Consider the following 22,748-nt stretch of genomic DNA (forward strand, 5'->3'; position numbering starts at 1 on the left):
AATTCGGAGCCCAGGTATTAAATCAACCCCCAGGCCCAAAATTACATCAACCCTGAACCAGCCCACTTTTACCAACCCGGTCCAGCCCCCTTAATGTCTAACGACACCGTTTTTGGTTCTTGAATCATGACCGTTGGATCTCATCAATCCAACAGTCCGGAACTAACTAGGTTTATTAATATAAAAATGTCCTAAAATTCCCCCCTACCCCCCTTTCCCGTCTCAGAACACCCCTCAAACCCAAACCCTAATCCCCGTCGCCTTCCGCCGTCGCCGCCGGCCGGAAATCGTCTCCGCCGGCGGCCTACCTCCAAATACTCCCAAAAATACACCACAGCTGCTCCTCACCGTCCCCATTATGAATCCAGCCTCGCTCTTTCTCAAATCCCATCCGAACCCCTCGAATAACCAAAGCAGTGGTCGCCGCCTCCGCCGTACACGGCGGCGCCACCACCAAACGACCCCAGCTTCACACTATGTGTTCTCCCCAAGGTTTTCTTCCCAAATCCATAACCACTTTTGTCCAAATCCTCCTACATCTCCTCAAATTTCAGATCGAAATAGGAATTCAAAACCCTAATTTTCAAATTGCGGATTTCTGTCTATTTTTGGACTGTGATAGTCCTTAGTCTTGTGTTTCTCATAGAAACACATGATTAAGGACAAGTTCCAGTCCAAAGTTTGCAAAGACCTGGCCGAGTTCATAATCCAATTAGGTATTTTGTTTTTCCCTTTCTTTTAATTCTGATTTTTTGTTTCTTTTATTTTCTGTTTTGTTTTTATTTTTTTATTCAGTATGTGTTCCAGCAATTTTAATAATTAGTGCAGTATTTGATTTTAAACGCATGATTATAGCCTTTAATTCAGTAGTTTGATTGCTGAATGTGTTTTAGTCTGTTTGGATAATTGTTTTGCAATTCGATTTTGTTTCATTTTAATCTTAGTTTAATTGTTGTTTCAACTCTGTTTGGATACTGTTTGGCTTGATTAAATCAATAGTTTTGATAGTTTAATTAGTGTTAGTTTAATTCACTTCAATGATTGTTCCTTAATTCAGTAGTTAGGGTTAATTGATTGGTTATAGCTGATTTAGATTAAATAAGGTTAACCATAGTCAATATTAATTAAAGTAAAGGGGCTTGGGTTGGTCAGTAATTCCAAGAGGGTTTCAGGGGTAGTTTAGGCATGAAAAAGGGTAGTTTCATTAAGATTGGTAAATTCAAAACTAAGGCAAGGGTAGTATAGGTATTGTATAGCTAAAAGAACACCCTAGGGCCTTCTAGAATAGGACTTTAGTGTAGGATTCAGTAAACTTAGGGCAGTAACTTGTGTAACAAGTTAGAAATTGAAGGTTTAATAGGTAAAATCTGAAATAAAAAAGGGGGGAAAATAGTGAAAAGATTCCAGAACCTTCTGCCCCATTTTTTGCCTATAAAAGGTACTCCTAATGCCTTCACTAGAAGGAGGAGACACCCCTGAAAATTCCCAAAAGTTTTGAGCCTCCAAAAATCTTCCCCCAAAACCCTCTCGGCAGATCTAGCTTCAATTTGAATTTCAAATCACTAGAAGTTCAAAACTCTCTTTAAGTCTTAAATTCTACCCCAAAAATCATAAAACAATAGAAAAATCAGTAGAAAAACCAAAAAAAAAAGACTGTTTTCATCGAAAAATTCAGTTTAATTTCAGCATTCAGTTCAACATTTGATTGCTGAAGTTTCAGAGGTTTACTAGAGTTAATTTCAAGTGTTTTTGGGTTCAATTAAGCTGTTTGATCATCTATTGGGTGTTTATTCTGTTGATTGTCATTCCTGGGTGTGCATTGGGTATTTTTGGAGTTGAAATTGATCCGGTTGCTGTGTTATTATTCCTTGTTGATTTGCTGAAATCACTCTTGGGTTATTGTTGTGGCTTTGCTGCGCTGTTGCTTGTTATTGGATTGAACTGACCTCGCTTCTCTCATTTCTGTCCAATATTCAGGTACACATTTGTGTCTCTCAAATCATTTGAAGTGAAATGAAGTGCTGGCAAACCTTGCCTATTGAATTTCCTCTTTGTTTGCTTTAATTTGATGTCAAATAAAACTCCTAAGCATGTGTTGGATTACTGAATGTATAACTGACTACAAGTTTATCAATTCATTCTCTGGAATCTTATGGACTTTTGTGTTAGGACTGGATTGTGTAATTTGAACTGCAGTAGCTTGATATGAACTGTTCTAATTATACTTTGGTAGTAGAATGTTAATTAGCTTAGAAATCTCATGTTTGGTAATTAGTTGGATGGTTAAAGATGAAGTGACAGCATTTGTTAGCCAATTCGATCTATGTATTCTGTGTAAACCTGTCAAACTAAATAATAACTCGGGCTGAAAATTAGTCATTGATTCTGATCAAGTTATATCTCACCTCTATGCTGTTTGGTTATAGGAGTAAAACGGTTATTCAAAACAGGANGGACTATTTTAAATTTTTGCATATTCAAACTACATTTAGAAACCATGCCTATAGGGTATTTTAATGCTGCAAACTGCATTTAGAAACCATGTCTATAGGACTTCTTGTTCAACTTCATATCTAGATAACCTGCCTATAGGGATCATCTAAAATTCTGCACATTTTGTCACCGTTTAGATATCATGTTTTAGGGCCCAATTGATTATAACCCAGTAGCATGCTGAAATCAGTAACGCATAGAAATCATGCCTATAAGGACTCTTAAATAAATCTGATTAGCTTCATTCACAGTCAATGTTAGATATCATGCTCCTAGGGATTAAAATCGGTAATAGTAGATACTATCACCTACAGAATCTGCAACCAGTCTAATTTAATTTTGTCCATCCTGAACCTCTTTTCAATAATCTAATTCCCTTGCTTAATAAGTTTTAGCAAGCCTGCCTACAGAATTCAAACAATTCGTTTTGAGTTCTACTGTCTCATCACCTTCTGAACTAAGTAGATATCATGCCTATAGGACCCTGTCTAAACACTTAGGCAAACCTTAGGCAATATAAATAAAACTGAATTCGCCTCTGTTATTTGTTACAATCAGCAGGTAGGCCCGATTCTGTTTCCTAACTGAGTCATGTAATAAGCCAGGCCTGCTGCAATACAACAATCTCCTCTTCCCTCAAGTATATATTTTAGAATCAGACCTTATTCATTTTTTTAAGTCGTGCTATTGCATTGTTTTGTTTGGAGGAGGTATACTTGAGCCTTATGTGTTTATGTGTTTCCCCTTTAATGTGCAGTCTTTATATGTTTTGTATGTCGCCTTAGAATTTTTACCTTTGAAACTTCAAATAAGCCTAATATCCCTCCCTTTTAGGATTAGTAGTCCTAAGCGCCTCCGGGACTGATAGGAATGGGACGGGTAATCGCATGCAATAAGTAATCGAGACCAATCCGCGCTTAAATACCTTAACGGAGTGGGAAGGGTAGATATGGATATGATGACCGGTGCGTTAATACCACGTGTAGCCCCTCTCTTGAGGAGCGATTACCGTGTGTTGCATTGATGTGATCCATATTAAATACAAACCTAGGACCCCCTTCCTTCACTTCCCTTTTCCTTTAAAAGCATTGCAATTCCTGTTTAAAATCCGCTCTTTTAATTGCTCTTTCAAACTTTGTTTACTTCCAAACTATTGTGTACTGTAATCCCTTCTTATTTGAACCTTATCTGCTTATATGTTAATTGCACCTAAAATTCACAGTAACTGTCTGGCCGGGAACCACGCTAGTGGATCCTGAGGGGTGCCTAACACCTTCCCCTTGGGATAATTTTAAGCCCTAACCCAATCTTTGGTTATTCAAACAAACTTAGAATTGAATCTCTATTGGTGTCCTAATGCACATTAATCATTAGGTGGCGACTCTTCAAATGCAAACCTAGTTCCTATGAGCACGTGATTTTTGCCCTATGTGAATTATTCCCAAAAATTCAAACAAAATGATTTCTTTCATCATTTTGCAATTTTGTGGATTTTTGTGACATCTTATGCTAATTGTTTGCATTTATTTGTGCATTTTAATTCATATGAAAATATAAAAAAAATATACACGTGACATTTGCATTTAGGATTTAATTTCATATTTTAGGATTAATTAGGGATTAATTTGTTTTAGAACAAAATACAAGGAAAATAACAAAAATAGTTCACTTTTGCATTTTTAATTGTTTAATTGTGAATTCGTCACGAAATAGATTTTTAAATAATTTTAGGATTTAATTAGCTTAACCTTGAAAATATATTTAGGTCTTTATTTTAATTTTTTGCATTTTTCTTTATAAAGTGTGAAAATATAAAAAGTACAAAATGAAAACAAAGATAAGTAAAAGAAATAAAACAAAATTTTGTTTTACAAAAAAAAAAAAACAAATTAGAGAAGGTGGACTGGTCTTTGGGCCAATATTTCTGCCTGTTCCTGGATTTCTCCTTTGTTTACCAGCATTGGATTTCTTTTGTTTTGGTGGTGTTTATAGATAGTGGTAGCTTGTAATTCGAAATTCAGTAGCTGTTTGACTTTAGGATTTGTGATATGGATTTGTTAGTTGTTTAATTTGCAGGAAAAGATTATTTGAACCATGGTTAGTTAGAAGAATTGGGTTGGGGATAGGGTAGTGGTTTCAGGAATAAAGCAGGGGTGATTGGGGCAATTCATGGGTAGAGGATCTTTTAAAAACTGAACTAGAATTCTCTAGAACCCTCTAGAGTGGGTTTAATTTGGGATCTTAGGAAAACATGGTGGGTTTACTTGTGCAACAAGCTTAAAAATAAAGGACCAAGGGTGAAAATGAATAAGGACTAACAAAGAAACACTGAAAATATGAGAGACCTCATTTGTGCCTATAAAAGGGCATGACCCTTACTTCATTCACAAGTTTTTCAGCTCTAAAATTCCTCCCAAAAAACATTCTTCAAGTTTTCATATAACAGAAATTCAAATCCAAACTCCTTTAGATCTTAGCTTTTCTTCAAAAATTCAAAAAAAAATCAAAAAAATATAACAGAAAAAGTCAAAAACACTGTTACATTTGAGTTCCTTGGATCAATTTTTAGTTTGTTTCAGCAATTGTCTCGAATCTCTGGCTAGTTTAAAGAGGAAAACAACTTGAAAATCCTTGTGTTTGGTTGACTGAAGTTTCAGAAGTGCTCTGGGTTTAAATTCGAGTTAGCTTTGGGTATATGTGAACTGTTTTGGGTGTGTCATTGATTAAAAGTGGTCTTGGATGGTTGATATGGTTTTCTGGGCTTATGGACCTCTGATATGTGCTGCTGAACTGCTGTGATATTGTTGATTCCTGTTGCTGTGATTCGCTGAACTGCTGCTGACATTCCTCTTTTCTCTATTACTTTACACTTCCAGGTACACATTTGAAACTAATTTGAAGTAGCTTTGAAGTGAAAAGATGAAATGAAATGCTCAGCCCTCTGCCTCTTGAAATGTGTTTGTCCGGGCTGCCCTGGTTGAATAAATAGTAGTTGATCTGTATATACTTAAGTTTAAGTTTGATTTGTGTTTACATGGTTCCTGGGTTGTATAATTTGGACTGCTTGGGACTGTTTGTGATTTTTAAACTTGATATTCCTCATCTAGTAGTAGCTTGATACAGAATAGTGTTAGTATAGTAGTAAATATCAAGGGTAATACAATTAATTCAGATTTAGTTATCATATCCCTTAGAAGTTGAGATAGAACTCAAAATAGATGCACGTTGGTAATAGTACAAGAGCAGTGGTATTTTGTAATTGTTCATACGCTAGTTAATCTAGTTGCTTCACTTACAGATTTAATCCACGCACCGAAATTCATAAGAATTTAACATGTTTGGTTAACCTTGTATAAATTAGTTGAATATGTGTAGGATAATTGGATTCAAAGGGTAGCATGTTAGATTGAATTTAGAGTTGATTGTGTTATGGCCAATAATGAAGGCAGTGGTGAGTGAATCAGTAAACCAAGATGCAAATAAAATCAGTAAGAGATTTGGGCTCCTCTAAGGCCCCAAACGTAACCGCTTCTTTGCTCAAACCAGACTTGGGCCCGACTCTGCTTAAGGCCCAGTGCTGGAAAGCCCTCTCCCTCTCTTATAGTTAAATAATTTCTCCTTTGGGGTTGCTTTGAAGCCCAATCTGCTGAAGATCTTAGTTTGTTTATTAAGTTTGATTCAATATCGTGACGTAATACTTCTATGGATGGATTATTAGTAGTGTTAATTCATTAGGGCCTTTTCTTCTATTTTAAATGACAATATATAATAAAAATCATAGTTCCTTTAGATCGCCCTTTACATAATAAAAGGAGGCGAGCCCCGCCAAACCAAATGCATAAATTGCGAGGCCCTCTTTAAAGGTTCCTGTTAAAATACTTAGAATTCGGGTGAACCGTTAGCGAATTTCACGGTTTTCCCCAAAGATAATAAAAGCGTAGCTGCTTTAGGCGCATATTTTAATAATATTACCTTCCTGAATGCGGGTGCACATTTATGTGACCCAAATCTCAACGGAGTCAAAATGCGTCGAAAGCCACGGGTGCACTGGTGTGACGTGGTTCGAGATACATTTTCGCGACGTTACAATTCTTATTAAAAAGACATAAAATAAAAGCGGTTAAAATAAAAGGCACATAGGTTAGAATATGTTTTAAAATCAGATAAAAGCAAATACAACAGTTGAGCGACCGTGCTAGAACCACGGAACCCGAGAATGCCTAATACCTTCTCCCGGGTTAACAGAATTCCTTTCTCGGAGTTCTGGTTCGCGGACTGTTAACAGAGTCATAATTTCCTCGGATCGGGATTCAACCGGTGACTTGGGACACCATTAATCTCCCAAGTGGCGACTCTGAATATTAATAATAAATCCCGTTCTGACTGTCCTTTAATTGGAAAAACTCCTTTACACCCTCACAGGTGTAGGAAAAAGGAGGTGTGACAACCTCTACCTTGCTTCAAAGTAGAGGCATAGCATAGACATCCAAAATTCCTGAAATAGTCATACTTAGGTTTGTGATGAAAAAGAACTTCAAAAGGAGTTTTTCCTTGGGGAACACTAGAAGGCAATCTATTGATAATGTGTGTTGCAGTCAGAATAGATTCACCCCAATATGATATAGGTAACCTGGATTGAAACATAAGACCTCTAGCAACTTCTAAAAGGTGTCTATGTTTCCTCTCAACAATCCCATTTTGTTGAGGTGTTGCTACACAAGACACCGATGTATAATTCCTTCTGAAGCAAGGAAAGCTGCTTCTTGTGACCCTTTCCCCAATTCTAAAGCATTGTCAGACCTTATCATCTTTACTTTTGTACTGAACTGTCTTTCCACCATGGACAAGAATGATTTTAGCATAGGAAATGCATTGCTCTTAGAAGACAGCAAAAATGTCCATGTTCCTCTACTGTAGTCATCCACTATAGTGAGAAAATATCTAAATCCATTATAGGTATTGGACTTGTAGGGTCCTCATGTATCTACATGTATAAGGTCAAATATATTTCTAGATTTAATAGTGCTGACAGGGAAAGGTTTCCTTGTCTGCCTAGCCTTAGGACAAACATCACAAATGAAATCAGAATTTGAGTCACAATGAAGGAAATCTAAATGTTTCATTGCTGAAAATGGGAGATGTCCCAACCTTACATGCCAAAGCTTAATATCAGAAACAGCATTAACATGAACAGGACTAGAAAAAAACATAGACTCTGAAATGGAATTTCTTCCTTTTTGAATTGAAAGTACATTACTACTGAATATTCCCTTAGACTTAAGATTCCTAGGTTCCAATATGTAGAGACCCTCTCTAACTTCACCAAAAGCTTGTGGACTCTTCATTGAAAGGCCCTGCAACACACACTTAATAGGTGTGAATAATACATCATATTGGAACTGAATGCAAAACCTATGTACTGATAGTAGATTATACTTGAAATCTGGAATATGTAAGACATTATTTATGACATGACCTGGCAGAATAGAAATACTTCCTATATGAGTAACAATTACCTTGAATTAATTAGGTAAATTGATGTTCAAAGGAACAGGAAGTTGAGTTAGAAACAAGAAAGAATTGGGATCAAAACACATATACTCTGAAGCACCTGAATCAATGATCCAGGTGTCAGAATTTAGAGTAGTAAATACTGAACCTGAGTACTTTAGAATAGTACCAGCAACTGCATTAGCATTTATTCCTGAATTTCCTGCTTGTGCCAATTTTGCTTGCTTGTACATGCTCACCATTTCTGCAAGTTGTTCCTTGTTAAGGTGCTGTCCAAAATTGTTGTTGTTTTCAGTATTCTGTCCTGTCTGATTTTCATTATCTTCATGAGTCAGGACTGCATTTGCCTTGATATGATTTTGATAGTTCTTTTGATTGGTGAACTCAAAATCATCTGGGAATCCAATGATTCTGTAACAATCCTCTTGAGTGTGCCCTATTTTTCCACAATAAGTACAAGACACATTTGGATTGTACTTCTTCTTTGCTTTAAACTTCTGCTGTGGTTTGTTGAATTTCTGTGCTGAATTGTTATACTTTGTTCCCATAGTTGTTGGTCTTTGTGATTGGTTCCTGTTTTTCTGAAAGTTCCTCCCCTGCCCTGTGACCATAAAAGCTGCAAAATCAGCTAGAAGCTGAGCATTAGGTTGTTTCACTTCTCCTGTTGCCATGAAGGACAATGAATCTGAGTTAAAATGTGCATTTGCATAAACTTCTCTCTGATTTTCATCGTGCAAAAGAAGAGAATATGCTACATCTATGCTGGGCAAGGGATTCATCATCAGTATGTTTCCTCTAGCTTGTGCATAGATGTCATTCAATCCCATTAGGAATTGAATTAACCTCTGATCTTCAAGTGATTTTGTTAGTTTTGCTTTTCCTTCACAAGTACACACACAAGAGCAACATATCACCACATTTAAAGCATCCAATTCATCCTATAAACGTTTGAGTTTGGTGAAATATCCTGCAATGTCGCTATTTCCTTGGACTAATCCTGACATCTCCTTTTGCAGATGATACAGCTTGGCTCCATTTGATTTTCCAAACCTCTGCTCCAGGCTATCCCAAAGCTCCTTTGCAGTTTTGGAGTATATCACACTGTCTGCGATATCTTTAGAAAGAGCATTAAAAATTCAGGAAATCACCATGTCATTGACACAGCTCCATTGTTCAAGATCTGGGGAACCCACATCTGGAGATTCGCAGGCTCCATTGATGAACCCAAGCTTTTTCTTAGCTGACAGAGACAACAAAATAGATCTCCTCCAACCTGGATATCCTCTTCCATCAAATAAAGTATTGACTAGAGTCATCCCAGGAGAGTCAGAATTGTTGAGGAAGTATGGGTGATTGATGTCATAGGCTACAGCTTTTCCAGTACTAGTGCTATCTGCAGATTTGCTTGTGTCACCCATTTTAGCTTAGTGAATATGATGAGTTTGATTATAGGGAATCAGATGATGTAAATATTTCAATCCTTTGGACTGTTGGATCGAGCTATTGCTCTGATACCATGAACGAAAATGAACAATCAGATCTGAAAAATTTTCTCTGTTATATTCATCAATATCCAGTACATGTCTATATATACACTTGCTAGAAAAAGAATAATAAAATAAAAAGAAAACGCATAAAGAATATCTCTACATGTGTCCTACTCTAATTAGTTTATTCATAACTAACTAATATTCCCTCACATGGCTTTCACGTGAGGGAAGTTTCCAGCTCTTATTTCATCAGATGGTCTTCATTTAATCCATCAAGGATTTAGCTAGCTTAATCCAAGGGTCTTGGATTCTCCACGTGTATATCCAAAAGTCTAATAATCATCACTTATAGACTTAGGTTGTGTCGAACACTCTTTACTTTGGTCTGAAACCACTGAAGCCATTAAATCTGCTTCTTCTTCTTCTTCATCTCATCTTCTTCTCTAACTCTTGATGAATCACCATGAAAATCAGAATTATGAGGGGGCTTTTTCTTCTCAACAACAACAGGGACTTTCCTAAATCATATATAAAAGTCTAATCATTCTCCAAGGAATTTGCACTAACATATTATAAAGTTTTAACACTTTTTTACAACTCTTCCTAGTAAAACCATGATATTTTCTAGAATACACTTCGTATCAATGATAGATGTAGCTTTATAGATGCGGGTTAAAGAATTCAGAAATGTATGTGAAATAATAAAATTTTGTGAACAATCATTACACGAGTAAATCTGATCAACGAAATTAAGGTTACAGTGAGGCATTTGAGAGAGAAAAGAGAGAGAATCTTCCATATATTTTGATTAGAAAAGAAAATAATAGTCCTTTGTCTAATAACTCGGGTCTTTGTACTGTTTATACGTGAGCTCTTTGGCCCAAACTAATTAGCACTAAATTGGACATATCTATTACATACAGAATAAATACACTTGGCCTGTATAAACCAAAAGAGATATCAATCCATATATATAGTTCCAACAGCCCCCCGCAAGTGGAGGGTGACAAAACCCCCAACTTGAGAATGTGCAAATGATGAGCAGGGCCAGGCAGGATTTTGGTGAAGACATCAGCAAGCTGGGAGGCACTAGAAGTGTGAGACAAGGAAATCAGCCTTTCAGCAAGCTTGCTCCTAACAAAATGGCAATCCAGTTCAATGTGCTTTGTCCGCTCGTGAAAGACTGGATTCCTGGCAATGTGGATGGCAAACATACTATCACAAAAAAAAAAAGAAACATGAAGAGCAGAAGGAATGCCAAAATCACCAAGCAGCCTGCAAATCCAAGTAATTTCTGCCACAACTTTACTCATGGACCTGTATTCTGCTTCAGCTAAAGACAAAGAAATCACAGCCTACTTCTTGGATTTCCAACCAATCAGACTCCTGCCAAGGAAGATACAAAAGCCAGAAAAAGACCTTTGACTATCAGGGCATGAGCCCAGTCACTACCACAATAAACTTGTAAAGACAAATCAGAAGAATTGTTAAAGAAAATGCCAAAATCAGAAGTACCCTGCAGATATCTGAGCAGATGTAAGGCACCCTTCATGTAAGACGCACAAGGCTGGTGCATAAACTGGCTAAGGTGCTGCACAGCAGAGCTAAGATCGGGTCTGGTATGAGTAAGAAAATTAAGCCTACAAACCAGACATCTGTACTCCTCGGGTTTAGGAAGGGGATCACCAACTCCAGCCTTCAACTTAACATTCAGCTCAAGAGGACAAGTAATAAGAGAGCATTTAGAGGAATGGAACTCAGTTAAAAGGTCAAGGATGAACTACCTTTGATGTAGGAGAACCCCAGAAGTAGTATGTAATACCTCAATACCAAGAAAACAATTAAGAGACCCCAAATCTTTGATTTTGAATTGATCATCCAAAAAACTCTTTAATGAAGAAATTTCATAGAGATCAGCCCTTATAAGAATAATACCATCTACATAAACAACAAGAATGACCAGAGAACTGCCAGAACTTCTAGTAAACAAGGAGTAGTCATTGAGAGAATGACCATAGCCTCTAGAGTGCAAGGCTTGAGATAGCTTGGCATACCATTGTCTAGAAGCTTGTATCAGTCCATATAGAGATTTATGTAGTCTACACACCAACGGAAGAAAAGAAGAAGAAGAAGAAGAAGAAGAAGAAGAAGAAGGGACAGAAAGACCAGGAGGCAACTTCATGAGGACTTCCTTATCAAGATCACCATGCAAGAAAGCATTATTAACATCGAGTTGAAACAAATACCAATTCTGCTTTATAGCTACAACAATTAAGGTCTTGATAATGGACATCTTAACAACAGGGGAAAAAGTTCCATGAAAGTCAACACCCTCTACCTGAGTGTCACCCCTAACTACATGTCTGGCTTTTTGTACCTCTCTACATTTCCATCAGCTTTGTACTTAACGTTTTATACCTATTTGTAACCAATTGATTTTTTGCCTTTGGGTAACTCAACTATTTCTCAAGTCTTATTAGACGTAAATTCCTTTCTCATAGCATCCTACCATTCAGGGACAATTGCTGCCTAAGATAAGAGTGAGGCTCACGAACATATATGTGAGTAACAGTAGGAGCAGATGTACTAGAGGCAAGGACCAAAGAAGAAGAATGGAAAATAAAATCCTTGAGATAACCAGGAGAATTGTATGGTCTAGAAGACCTCCTCAAGGTTGGAGGAGGAGTGAAAACAGTAGGAGCAGGAGATGGAGAAGATGAGGAGAAAGTAGCAAGGGAAAAGGAGGGACTGGAAGGAGAGAAATGGAAAGATCCAGAAGGTGAGGAAGGAGAGGAAGAAATAGAAGGAGAGTCATTAACAAGAGTGGAAACAAAAGGGAAGGGATGAAAGGAAGCAGGACTAGGATAAGGAAGAGACTGAGAGGGATTATTAATAGAGTGAAGGAAGGGAAGATATGCTCATGAAAAGTAACATATATGGAAACAAAACAAGTCTTAGAAGCAGGTTGTAGAGTTTATACCCCGTTTTGGAAAAGTGATACCCAACAAAAAAAACACAAGGAATTGATCTAGAAAGGAACATATGCTTTTAGGGCTTGGTATCTGTAAAATAACACAGGAACCCAAAAGCTCTAAGATGAGAGTAATTAGGTACAAAACCAAATAAGAACTCATAAGGATTCTTTCCAAATAGTATATCATAAGGGAATCAATTGATAAGGCAAGTTGCAGTAAGAACACAATCTCCCCAAAATCTAATAGGAAGATGAGATTGAAATAGAAGAGCTCTAGCACTTTCTAAGAGATGCCTATGTTTTCTCTCTACAATCCCATTTTGTTGTGGGGTATAGGGACATGATATTTGATGCAAAATGCCTTTTGCTAGAAAAATAGCTACAGCCATTTGCACTAGACCCCAACTCTAATGTATTATCACTCCTGACAGTCCTAACTTGAGACTGAAACTAAGTTTCAACCATGGTAACAAAACTCTTCAGAAGATCAAAAGCATTAATTTTGTCACCTATTAAGTGAGTCCAAGTAGACCTAGTATAATCATCAACTATGGTTAGAAAATATTTGGAGCCATTGTAGGTAGGTGTAGAATAAGGCTCCCAAGTGTCTACATGAATGAGTTGAAAAGGTGTTGTGGACTACATGGACTTGTCAAGGAAAGGCAGTCTAGTTTGTCTTGCTAAACGACACACAAGACATACAAAAGACTGATTAGGTGAGAACTTACAATTAATATTGAAAATGTGCTTCATTTATAGAAAGGAATGTATCCAAGTCTACAATGCCACACAACGTCAACAATGTTCACTTTATTATTTGCCACAATGGTAATTACAGTTGTAACATCAACATGTTCATTGGAATTAACTACAGGGGCAGAATATGAAACATAAGGAACATAAGTAAAAGAAGTAGGGGAACAGGGAGAAGAAATTTGTTGAGCAAGTCGATTTGCATGCTGAAATAGTTTGTAAAGACCACTCTCCAGTCTCCCAAGTACTACTGGATTCTTCACTGAAGGGCCCTATAAAGTACAAGCAGACTTGGTGAACTGTACAATGTCAACATCATGACACAATAGCTTGTGACGCTAATGAGATTATATTGGAAGCTAGGAATATAAAGGATATTGTGAAGTATTAAGTCAGAAAATAGAGCCAATGAACCAGTATTAGTAACCTTGACTTTATATCCATTGGGAAGAGACACAAGATAAGGAACATGCAAGGTTTGAACATTAAAAAGTAAGTTCTTAACAGATGTCATATGGTCAGAAGGCACACCTTTTCGGGGAAGTAACATACTAGCAAAATTGGCAGAAGCCATGAGATTAGAGCTAGAAGGTGATGTTTTATACTTCAATACCACACAAGAGACGTGGGGGAGGATGATTTGTGTGTTCCCCAAATTTCACATGCACTGGATTATCGAAGGATCTGGTTCTTCTATGCATTCCTTAATCTACTATTGCGGAACAAATAATGCAGAAAGTAAAGAACACAAGGATTTTTATGTGAAAAACACCCGGCTCATAGGTGAAAAAACCACGACCTACTACCCAGTAGGATTTCCCCCAAATATTTCACAACAACTCTGAGCTAATAATAAAGTTTACAACCTCTTGCAAACCTAAGGATTAACTCTAACCCTTGCAACCAGCTACAAGCTGTTGCGACTACTTCAAGTTAACTCTAACTTGAAAGATACAACTCGAGTTTACAACCTCTTGCAAACCTAAGGATTAACTCTAACCCTTTTAGCAACATGCCACAGGATGTTGCGACTACTTCAAGTTAACTCTAACTTGAATAATATAACTAAGGTACCTAGTACAATCTGCTTGTAAGAAAGCTGAAAGGTAAAACTCAAAACGCCTACTACACTTTCAACTAGAAATAAAGAAAGATAAATAAAACTCTTTATGGAACTGGTTCTTTAATCCAGTTCTTGTAGCTTCAGGATCACACTCGTGAATCTCACATGAATTGCTCACAAAATGCCTTGCTATTTTGCTCTCAATTCGTGCTTTCACTTCTGTATATGTGTGTCACATGTAAAAGAGAACACAACTGATATTTATAGAGTTGGTAGAATAAGGATTAACTAGAGTTCTAATGCTTTACTTTTTCTTGGTGGAAGAGTTCTAGTTATCTTCAACTTCTAACTTATTCCTTATCTTGGATAGAGTTCTCTTCAAGTAAGGAGTCTTTCTCCTTATCAAATATGCAATATTTTTGTTTAGGGATTATCAGAAATAACCACTTATACTTATCCCTTGCACGTGCATGCCTTTTTCTTGAATCTGACAGTGACCTGTGTATACTGTCCGTGGACCCGGTTAATGCATGTGTTCCTTCGTCAATCAACAAAACCAAAACCTCTCAGGTCAACAGAAAGGGAAGTAGAGACATGGGCTTGTTGTCGAAGTAACATTATCAGCTGGGAATACTGGTCCTTTGTAAGCCCAGGTACTGCAGAAAAGCTCTCAGACTCAAATTGTTTAGCACTACCAACATGCATAGAAGGAGCTCCGGGAATGCCAAAAGGTTCAAGCTCAACATGTGCAGCTGATATTTTAGGACCCAAAGTCTTGTTTGGCTTGAAGTTAGATGGAAAACCATGAATCTTATAATACCTGCCAATACTGTGATCAGGCTTCTTGCAGTATTTGCAAACTACAGAAGCCTTGGAAGACTCAAAAGACACACTGTAAGGAATCCCAGACTTTAACACACCAGTGTTGGACCAAGCAGAGTTAGAAGGAACATCGGATTTTGATGCACCAGCATTGATGAGGCACAATTGGAGGGAAATTGAGTCCCACCAGACACCTGCCTCTTTTTCTCATCAACAGAAGAATGCTATACATTGTACCAACAGATAGAAGAGGCTTCATCATTGAAATGTTGCTTCTAGTTTAAACATAGGTCTCATTCAATCCCATCAAGAATTGCTAAACCCTTTGTTCTTCATTATCAGCTGATTTATCCCCACATGTACATACCCTTGCCTTACCAGCAGAAACATATGCAATCTCATCCCACAATTGTTTGAGCTTATTAAAGTAGGAAGCTATATCAAGAGATCCTTGAGATATGTGTGCTAATTCCTTTTTAAGCTAAAAAATTCTAGCACCATCGGCCTTACCATACCTTTCTTCTAATCCAGCCCAGTTGTCTCTAGCGTACTCAAAATATTCAACACTTCGATAAATTTCTTTGGACAATGAATTAGTTAGCCAGTATATGACAAGGTCATTGCATCGTTGCCATTGTCTGGCTAATGGTGATCCCTCAACAGGTCTTGCAAATGTCCCATTTATAAAATTAATTTTATTTCTAATAGAAAGATCAACTAGAACAGTTCTTCTCCAACTACCATAACATGTTCCATCAAGAGGAGTGGACACTAAAGATGTTCCTAATACATCTGAAGGGTGCACATATAGGGGATGACAGGGACGAGTATAGTCATCTTCAGAAATATTGTGCGTGAATTACTAAGAGCAACAAAAGAAGGACTGGCATGTTCATGAGTATCATTCGTCATTATAAATAAGGATAACAATCAATCACCAGGAAAATAACAGAAAAGTTCAGATATACCAGCCTCTCTCGCAACCGGAAAGAGGACGACCTTCAAAATTAGGGAAAGCAGAAAGGCTCAAACCCTATATTCTACCAAACGAGCTTGAATTCCAAATGTGCACAAAATCACCACTGTAGTTGTTAAAGCTTGAAGAAGCAGACGTAGTAGAAGAGAAATCCAACCGAAAACTAGAAAAATTAGCCAAAACCACCACCAAATCGACGAAGACCGTCTGACCTCGAAAACTCCAGCGAAAACTTTCAAGGGTAACACCGATCTGAAGCGCATGACGAGATAACCACAGATCTTTGCTCTGATACCATGTTAACAATCAATATACGAGCGAGTCTGATCAATAAAATTAGGGTTACAGTGAAGCATTTGAGAGAGAAAAGAGAGAGAAGCTTCCAGATATTTTGATTAGAAAAGAAAATAATAGTCCCGTGTCTAATGAGTCGAGTCTCTGTACTATTTATACATGAGCTCTTTGGCCCAAATTAATTAACACTAAAGTGGGCCTATCTATTACATACAGAATAAATACACTAGGCCAGTATAAACCAAAAGAGATATCATCCCATATCTGTAGTTCCAACAAATTTCAACAAATATTAAATTTTGAACTCATAATTTTAAAGATTGAACTTATCAAATTAAAATCTTGAATTTCCCGTTGCTTCTTCTTTAAAAATAGAGATCACAAAGGACATTATGTGGGCGTTTGGACATAAGAATTGTAAAATTTCAAAAAAAATTAAAAAAAATTCAAGTGAAAATGGTCTTTGAAAATTAGAGTTGTGCTTGGACATGAATATTATTTTGGGTTGTTTTTGAAGTTTTGTGAGTGATTTGAGTGAAAATTTTGAAAAACAGCTTTTGGAGTTTTTCAAATTTTCGAAAAATTTCAAACTTCATCTTCAAGTGAAAATTAAAAATTTTATGGCCAAACACTGACTTCAAAAAAAAAAAGTGAAAATTTTTCGAAAAAAGTGAATTTTTTTTGTGTCCAAACGGGGTCTAAGCATTACACAAGCAACATTACACGTCAGAAAAAGTAAAGAATGTCCCTAATATATACTCCCTCCGGTTCATAATAAGTGACCAATTTATTTTTAGCACGCCCATTAAAAAAATACTCAATTCTATACAAAAATACCTACTATGACTAAACTACCCCTAATTAAACATTTAATGTGAGGAGTAAGAAAACTTTTTAGGGATATGTACATAGGGGTTATTTTGTAAAAACAAATTGAATTCTTTCTTGATTACATAACTGGACACTTATTTTGAACCAAAATGACAAAGCAAATTGGTCACTTATTGTGAACCTGAGGGAGTATCTTTTTAAACTTGTGGAGGAGAAAGAACTGTTTAGTTCAATATTATTGCAATTAAATATACTCCAGATCCAAGTAAAATCCCAGTCAGCCACTTCTGAAAATCCACTCCTTTTTGATCCAGAGAAATATTCTAATTGAACAAATACAGAAGTATACATAATTAAATAAAAATATTTGTCCTTTGTCATGAAAGATCAAAGAAGAGACAGATATTCATGTGTAAATGAATAAAATAACTTCACCCCAACTTTTCCAGCCAACTATATAATTCAGCTGGTTGACGTATTACTTCCATTGTGCACTCTACTCCTTGCTTCCCCATAACACCACCTTTACAAACTTAGCCATTTTTTTCAAAATTAACCTTCCATTTTCATGGAAAAAACTAATGTCATTGCCCATCTCATGGGTTTTCCAGCAAAGTTGAAGGATAAAGTTATGGAAATTGTAAAGAAAACAATGAAAATTGGGAAAGATGATCCAAGAAAAATTTGGCATGCAGCTAAAGTGGGATTAGCTCTCAATTTAGTCTCATTGTTCTACTATTTTAGGCCTCTATATGATGGCTTTGGACAATCTGCAATTTGGGCTGTTTTAACTGTGGTGGTTGTTTTTGAATTTACTGCTGGTAAATTCTTTTGTATTTTATCTGAGTTTCCGTCAATATAGTTTTAATTCGTGGTTCTTGTCATGATTTTCTTTCCTGTAGATGTTTTTTTTTTTTTTTTTTTTTTTTTTTGTATTTTTAATTTTAGAGATATTAATTATTCCTTTTTTGTTTCTTTCAGGTGCAACTTTATCGAAGTGTCTAAACAGGGGATTTGCCACATTGCTGGCTGGGGCATTAGGTGTTGGAGCAAAATATTTTGCTGACTTGTTTGGAAAAGAAGGGGAGCCCATAGTTCTGGGGTTTTTGATCTTTACACTAGGTAGGATATTACGCAAGTCAAAGCATATTTAAATTTCTCCTAGTGGAAAAAAATGAGAATTTAAAAAGTATAACTTCAATCTCTCATTTTACGAAAAAAAGAAAGGAGGAGGATGATGTTTCAGTTTTACAAAACAATAATTAATTAACGTACACAAATTGCTAAATTTTCTAAAATGACATAATGAAAACTTTCCTAGTATGAGATAACATTATTAGTACATTGAAGAGCGGAAATAGAAACGTCAAGACTGAAAAAAACTTCTTGTAGTACTTACAAGAATGCAAGTGAATGAATCATAGCCCAGTGCATTGTCATTTGAATGATGTCAGGCGATATTACTCGGACTTTCCAAAAATATGCTAGTCGATACATGTTGGATCCTCCAAAAATGCACTATATTTGACGATGCAACACGTACCAGACTGTATTGTTAAAAAATCTGAGCGACATAAATATCACGTATGTCTTTTTATTTTTTTCACACACTAAAATAAGAAAGACTTATAGAAATAATTAATCTTCGACGTAATTCACTTTAAATTTTCAGCTTAAAATTTATTTACTTAATTGTATCTTGGCCATAGTTCAATTCTAATTTTCATACCCTTTAAATACAGAGTTTAATCAGGTTCGTTGTGGCAAATATATATGCAGGTGCTGTAGGTACATTTACGAGATTTTTCCCCCACATGAAGAGGAAATATGACTATGGAATCTTGATCTTCGTCTTGACCTTCAGTTTGGTCACCGTCTCCGGTTACCGTGTCGACGAGATACTGGAACTGGCTCATCAGCGGCTGACCACCATTCTTGTCGGCGCCGCCACCTGCATGATCATCTCTTTGGTTGTTTGTCCAGTTTGGGCTGGTGAAGATCTTCATAAGCTTGTTTGTGGTAATCTTGATAAGCTTGCAACCTTCTTAGAAGGTCAGTGCAAATTAAACTTGTTTTTTCATTTGTTTCGTTTTATCTTATGCACTGAATATGCAACAAAAATATTTACATAATTAGGTCACTTATTAGACAATAATAGACAAAACACTAACGTTAATTACTAATATGATAATTAAATATGGTTACTAACATACTATCCGAGGCTTGCTCTAACGTTGTTCCAAGTAAGGCTTTTGTCTTAGGCCCTCAAATTTTGGGGACCCCATAGAAATAATAGGTTTATAGGTATTCTTTTAAAAAAATATTTAGTACTTTTCACACAAAGTAGAGTTTTTCTATAACAATGTCTCAAAGAAAAGAAGTTTTCCATATTATACTTGATAAAATTTTACCTGAGATTAACAATGTCTCAAGATAGATTAAATGGGTTGGCTATATTATCAATTGAAAAGGAATTATTAGAGAAAATCGATTATAAAAAAATTATAAAAAACTTTGCATCTTAAAAAGATAGAAAATAGAGTTCAAATAAAAATATATTCATCATAACTTTCTTTTAAAAATTTAGGCAATCAAACTTTGGCTTTAAACCACTCGTGTTTTTGAGCCGCCCCCAATACTATCACTGGCTAAAACTCACTCATAGTGGTAAATAATCTTTACACTGTCACGGTCTATCACTTAAAATACTTTTACTTGTTGGATTCAACTTAAATGCATGCATCGGTGGACCAATTTACATAAAAGATAGATATAATCTTCCATAAAAAGTGGGATTAGTTACCGGAGATTAAGGCATGTCGCATGTTGCAACATGTTATATACACCGCTAATATGTAAAAGAAAATTAGAATGTCCGGATATATAAGCTAAATTACTTATTTATAGCTAGTATTTTGGTATGATTCATGTGGGGGAAAAAAGAACTGAAAAAATGATAATACATTTTTGCAGGTTTTGGAAGTGAATATTTCAGCTTTTCAGAGATTGAAGAAAGTGAAAAAGCTTCTAAGGAAGACAAGGGATTCCTTCAAGCCTATAAAGCAGTCCTTAATTCTAAGGCTACTGAGGAAACTTTGGTGAGTTAAAAAGATTTGATTTCCTTCTATTTCATTTCCAATCACGCTAACAATTTCTTGATTATCCCGTAATTAATTAAATAGGTCTAGTTACAAAATATGCTGTTAATTAGCAATAGAATTCGTCCATTGTTAAATGAGCAAAATCCAAAATTGGTTGGTCGACTGAAACTAATCGTATATGCTAGTCATAAAGTGGATAAAATATTTACATATAACTTTTTTTTAAATAATACACATATAAATGGAAAAAAAAAATTATCGGTTAGTATTTTTAGAAACAACTAAAAATATATATATTTTTCACTTGTTCAATGCTATTTTTTTTTTTTTTTTTTTTTTTTGTAGTTTATGAGAACCACTACATATATATTTACTGACTCATTTAAAAATAAATGTTAATAGGCAAACTTTGCATGGTGGGAACCAGGTCATGGATCGTTCAGGCTTCGTCATCCATGGAAGCAATACCTGAAGATTGGTGTCCTTGCTAGGGAATGTGCCTGCCATCTTCAAGCACTTACTTCCTACTTTAACTCCAACCCTCAGGTAATATACGTTTAATAATCATATACTAAAAGTAATGTTTTCATTAAAAATTAAGAAAATGCAAAAAGTTTTACACATTCCTGAACTGCTGACTTACTTTTAAAATGATCTCTGATTAGTGATGACACACGATTCCTTCCCCGATATAGAAGGCTGCTCTCCTTTTACTACTTTTTAAGGTCAATTTTGTCCATATCAAAGGAGTTAGTGAAGAATATTCCGACTTCTCTCATTTACATGAAAATTTTCTCGTACGATATTATTTTGTGTCATTATTTCATTATATTAACTCTGTAGCATAGTGATTTTAATACTTCTATCTAGTGATGGTCATGGTTAAAAAAGATTTTTACAAAATTAGTTATCTAAAAAAGCGAATGACAAGTGAATAACATGTTTCTCATACTTTTTCTATCTCAATTTACCTCTCATATTTTCTCGAACATTATTAATGAGATGATTTATAACCATACAAATGTCTATGACTTGTTGTTGTTTACAAGTTATATAAATCATAAGTTATTGGATAGAAAATTACTTTTTTAGTGATTTGATTGCACAAATATTTTTTCATACATGTATAGAACTTAAATTCTTACTTTTAGCTCAATATCTAATCCTTAGATGTTATGTTCAGGCACCAACCGAGTTCCATAAGAGAATAGAAGAAGCATGCACAAGAATGAGCATGGAATCAAGTAAGGCTTTAAAAGAATTGGCATCTTCGATCAAAACTATGACACAACCGTCGTCCTCCGCCGCAGATACCCACCTACAGAATTCTAAAATCGCCGTTGATGACTTTAAATCCATACTCGCCACTACCAAAACCCCATTACTGTCCAACAAATTAGACCTATTGGAAATCGTTCCGGCAATAACGGTTGCGTCTATACTCATTGACGTCATAAATTGCGTCGAAAAAATCTCAGAGGCAGTCGAGGAGCTTTCGGTTAAAGCACATTTCAAGAAAGTGAAAAATAAGGAATCTTCGCCATCGCCGAAGAAACAGCCGCAGCAGCAGCTGCTCCACCGTGGAATCGTGAAGCCTGTCGTTGATGACGTTGAGGGTGGTGATGACTCTGTTGTGATTGAGATATGTGGTGGCACGGTGGTGGCAGCGGTGGCACCGGCGGAGGTGAATTCGCCGGGAGGTAAAAAAGGAGAGGCGCAAAAAGAGAGTGTAAATATTTGTTAGCTAATAGTCTGTTAGCATAGGAGAGTTAAAAACTTACTGTACTAGTATAGGTGGGAAAGTAAAACAGACTTTTTAAGTGTAATACTTTCCCTTCTACGTGAGTTATTTTGCAGTTGTATATATAAGTCGTAGCTTCTTAATAGGAGCAATTTTTGTTGTTTTTCTTTTATGCATGCAGTTTGTTCTTGATCTGTTTCTTCCTGGAGCAGTTGTATATATGAGTAAGCTTTTACCTATTTTTGGTGTTCTTCACTATCTATATGTTTCTTTCCTATAATTTTACTCTATCTATCCCATGAAATTATGATTTGTGAGCCTATAAAAGATTACAACTGTCCATACCTTTCATCACCCCGTTTGATATGATTTATTTTGTTCACCCTTTATTACAACTTAATGTAAAATATCTTGTCTCTCTCGTGATTTTGATTTGAATATTTTTTTAATCTACTAACGTCGCCCGTTATCTATGTTTTAACAAATTACTGACGAGGGATTGAAACATCTAAAAGAATTTTGCTTTATATATGGCCTTCGATTTCTTAATATTTGTCATATATTATTAATCTTTGTTACTAATTTTTTTTTATGAAAACACGTACTCTTCGATTTACTAGTATTATAGTAATTACTCCCTCCGTTCCAATTTATGTGAACCTGTTTGACTGGGCACGGAGTTTAAGAAAAAAATGAAGA

General features: G+C 35.9%; 2 protein-coding genes across 2 annotated transcripts; one reads left to right on the forward strand and one right to left on the reverse strand.

Annotated features, from left to right (window-relative positions):
- LOC109233661 lies at window positions 381-9,422 on the reverse strand. Its single transcript, XM_019399535.1, has 5 exons — window positions 9,167-9,422; window positions 8,951-9,118; window positions 8,046-8,884; window positions 7,524-7,847; window positions 381-533 (listed from the first exon to the last, which is right to left on the reverse strand). The coding sequence occupies exons 1-5, from the start codon at window positions 9,420-9,422 to the stop codon at window positions 381-383; spliced, it is 1,740 nt and encodes a 579-aa protein (XP_019255080.1).
- LOC109233884 (aluminum-activated malate transporter 8-like) lies at window positions 17,707-22,266 on the forward strand. The gene is made up of 6 exons (XM_019399737.1): window positions 17,707-18,028; window positions 18,189-18,329; window positions 18,987-19,259; window positions 20,181-20,305; window positions 20,711-20,854; window positions 21,492-22,266. Exons 1-6 carry the CDS (start codon window positions 17,776-17,778, stop codon window positions 22,050-22,052), a joined length of 1,497 nt encoding a protein of 498 aa, XP_019255282.1. The 5' UTR covers window positions 17,707-17,775; the 3' UTR covers window positions 22,053-22,266.

The sequence above is a fragment of the Nicotiana attenuata genome, chromosome 10, assembly GCF_001879085.1.
Source record: "Nicotiana attenuata strain UT chromosome 10, NIATTr2, whole genome shotgun sequence".
Lineage (NCBI taxonomy): Eukaryota > Viridiplantae > Streptophyta > Magnoliopsida > Solanales > Solanaceae > Nicotiana > Nicotiana attenuata.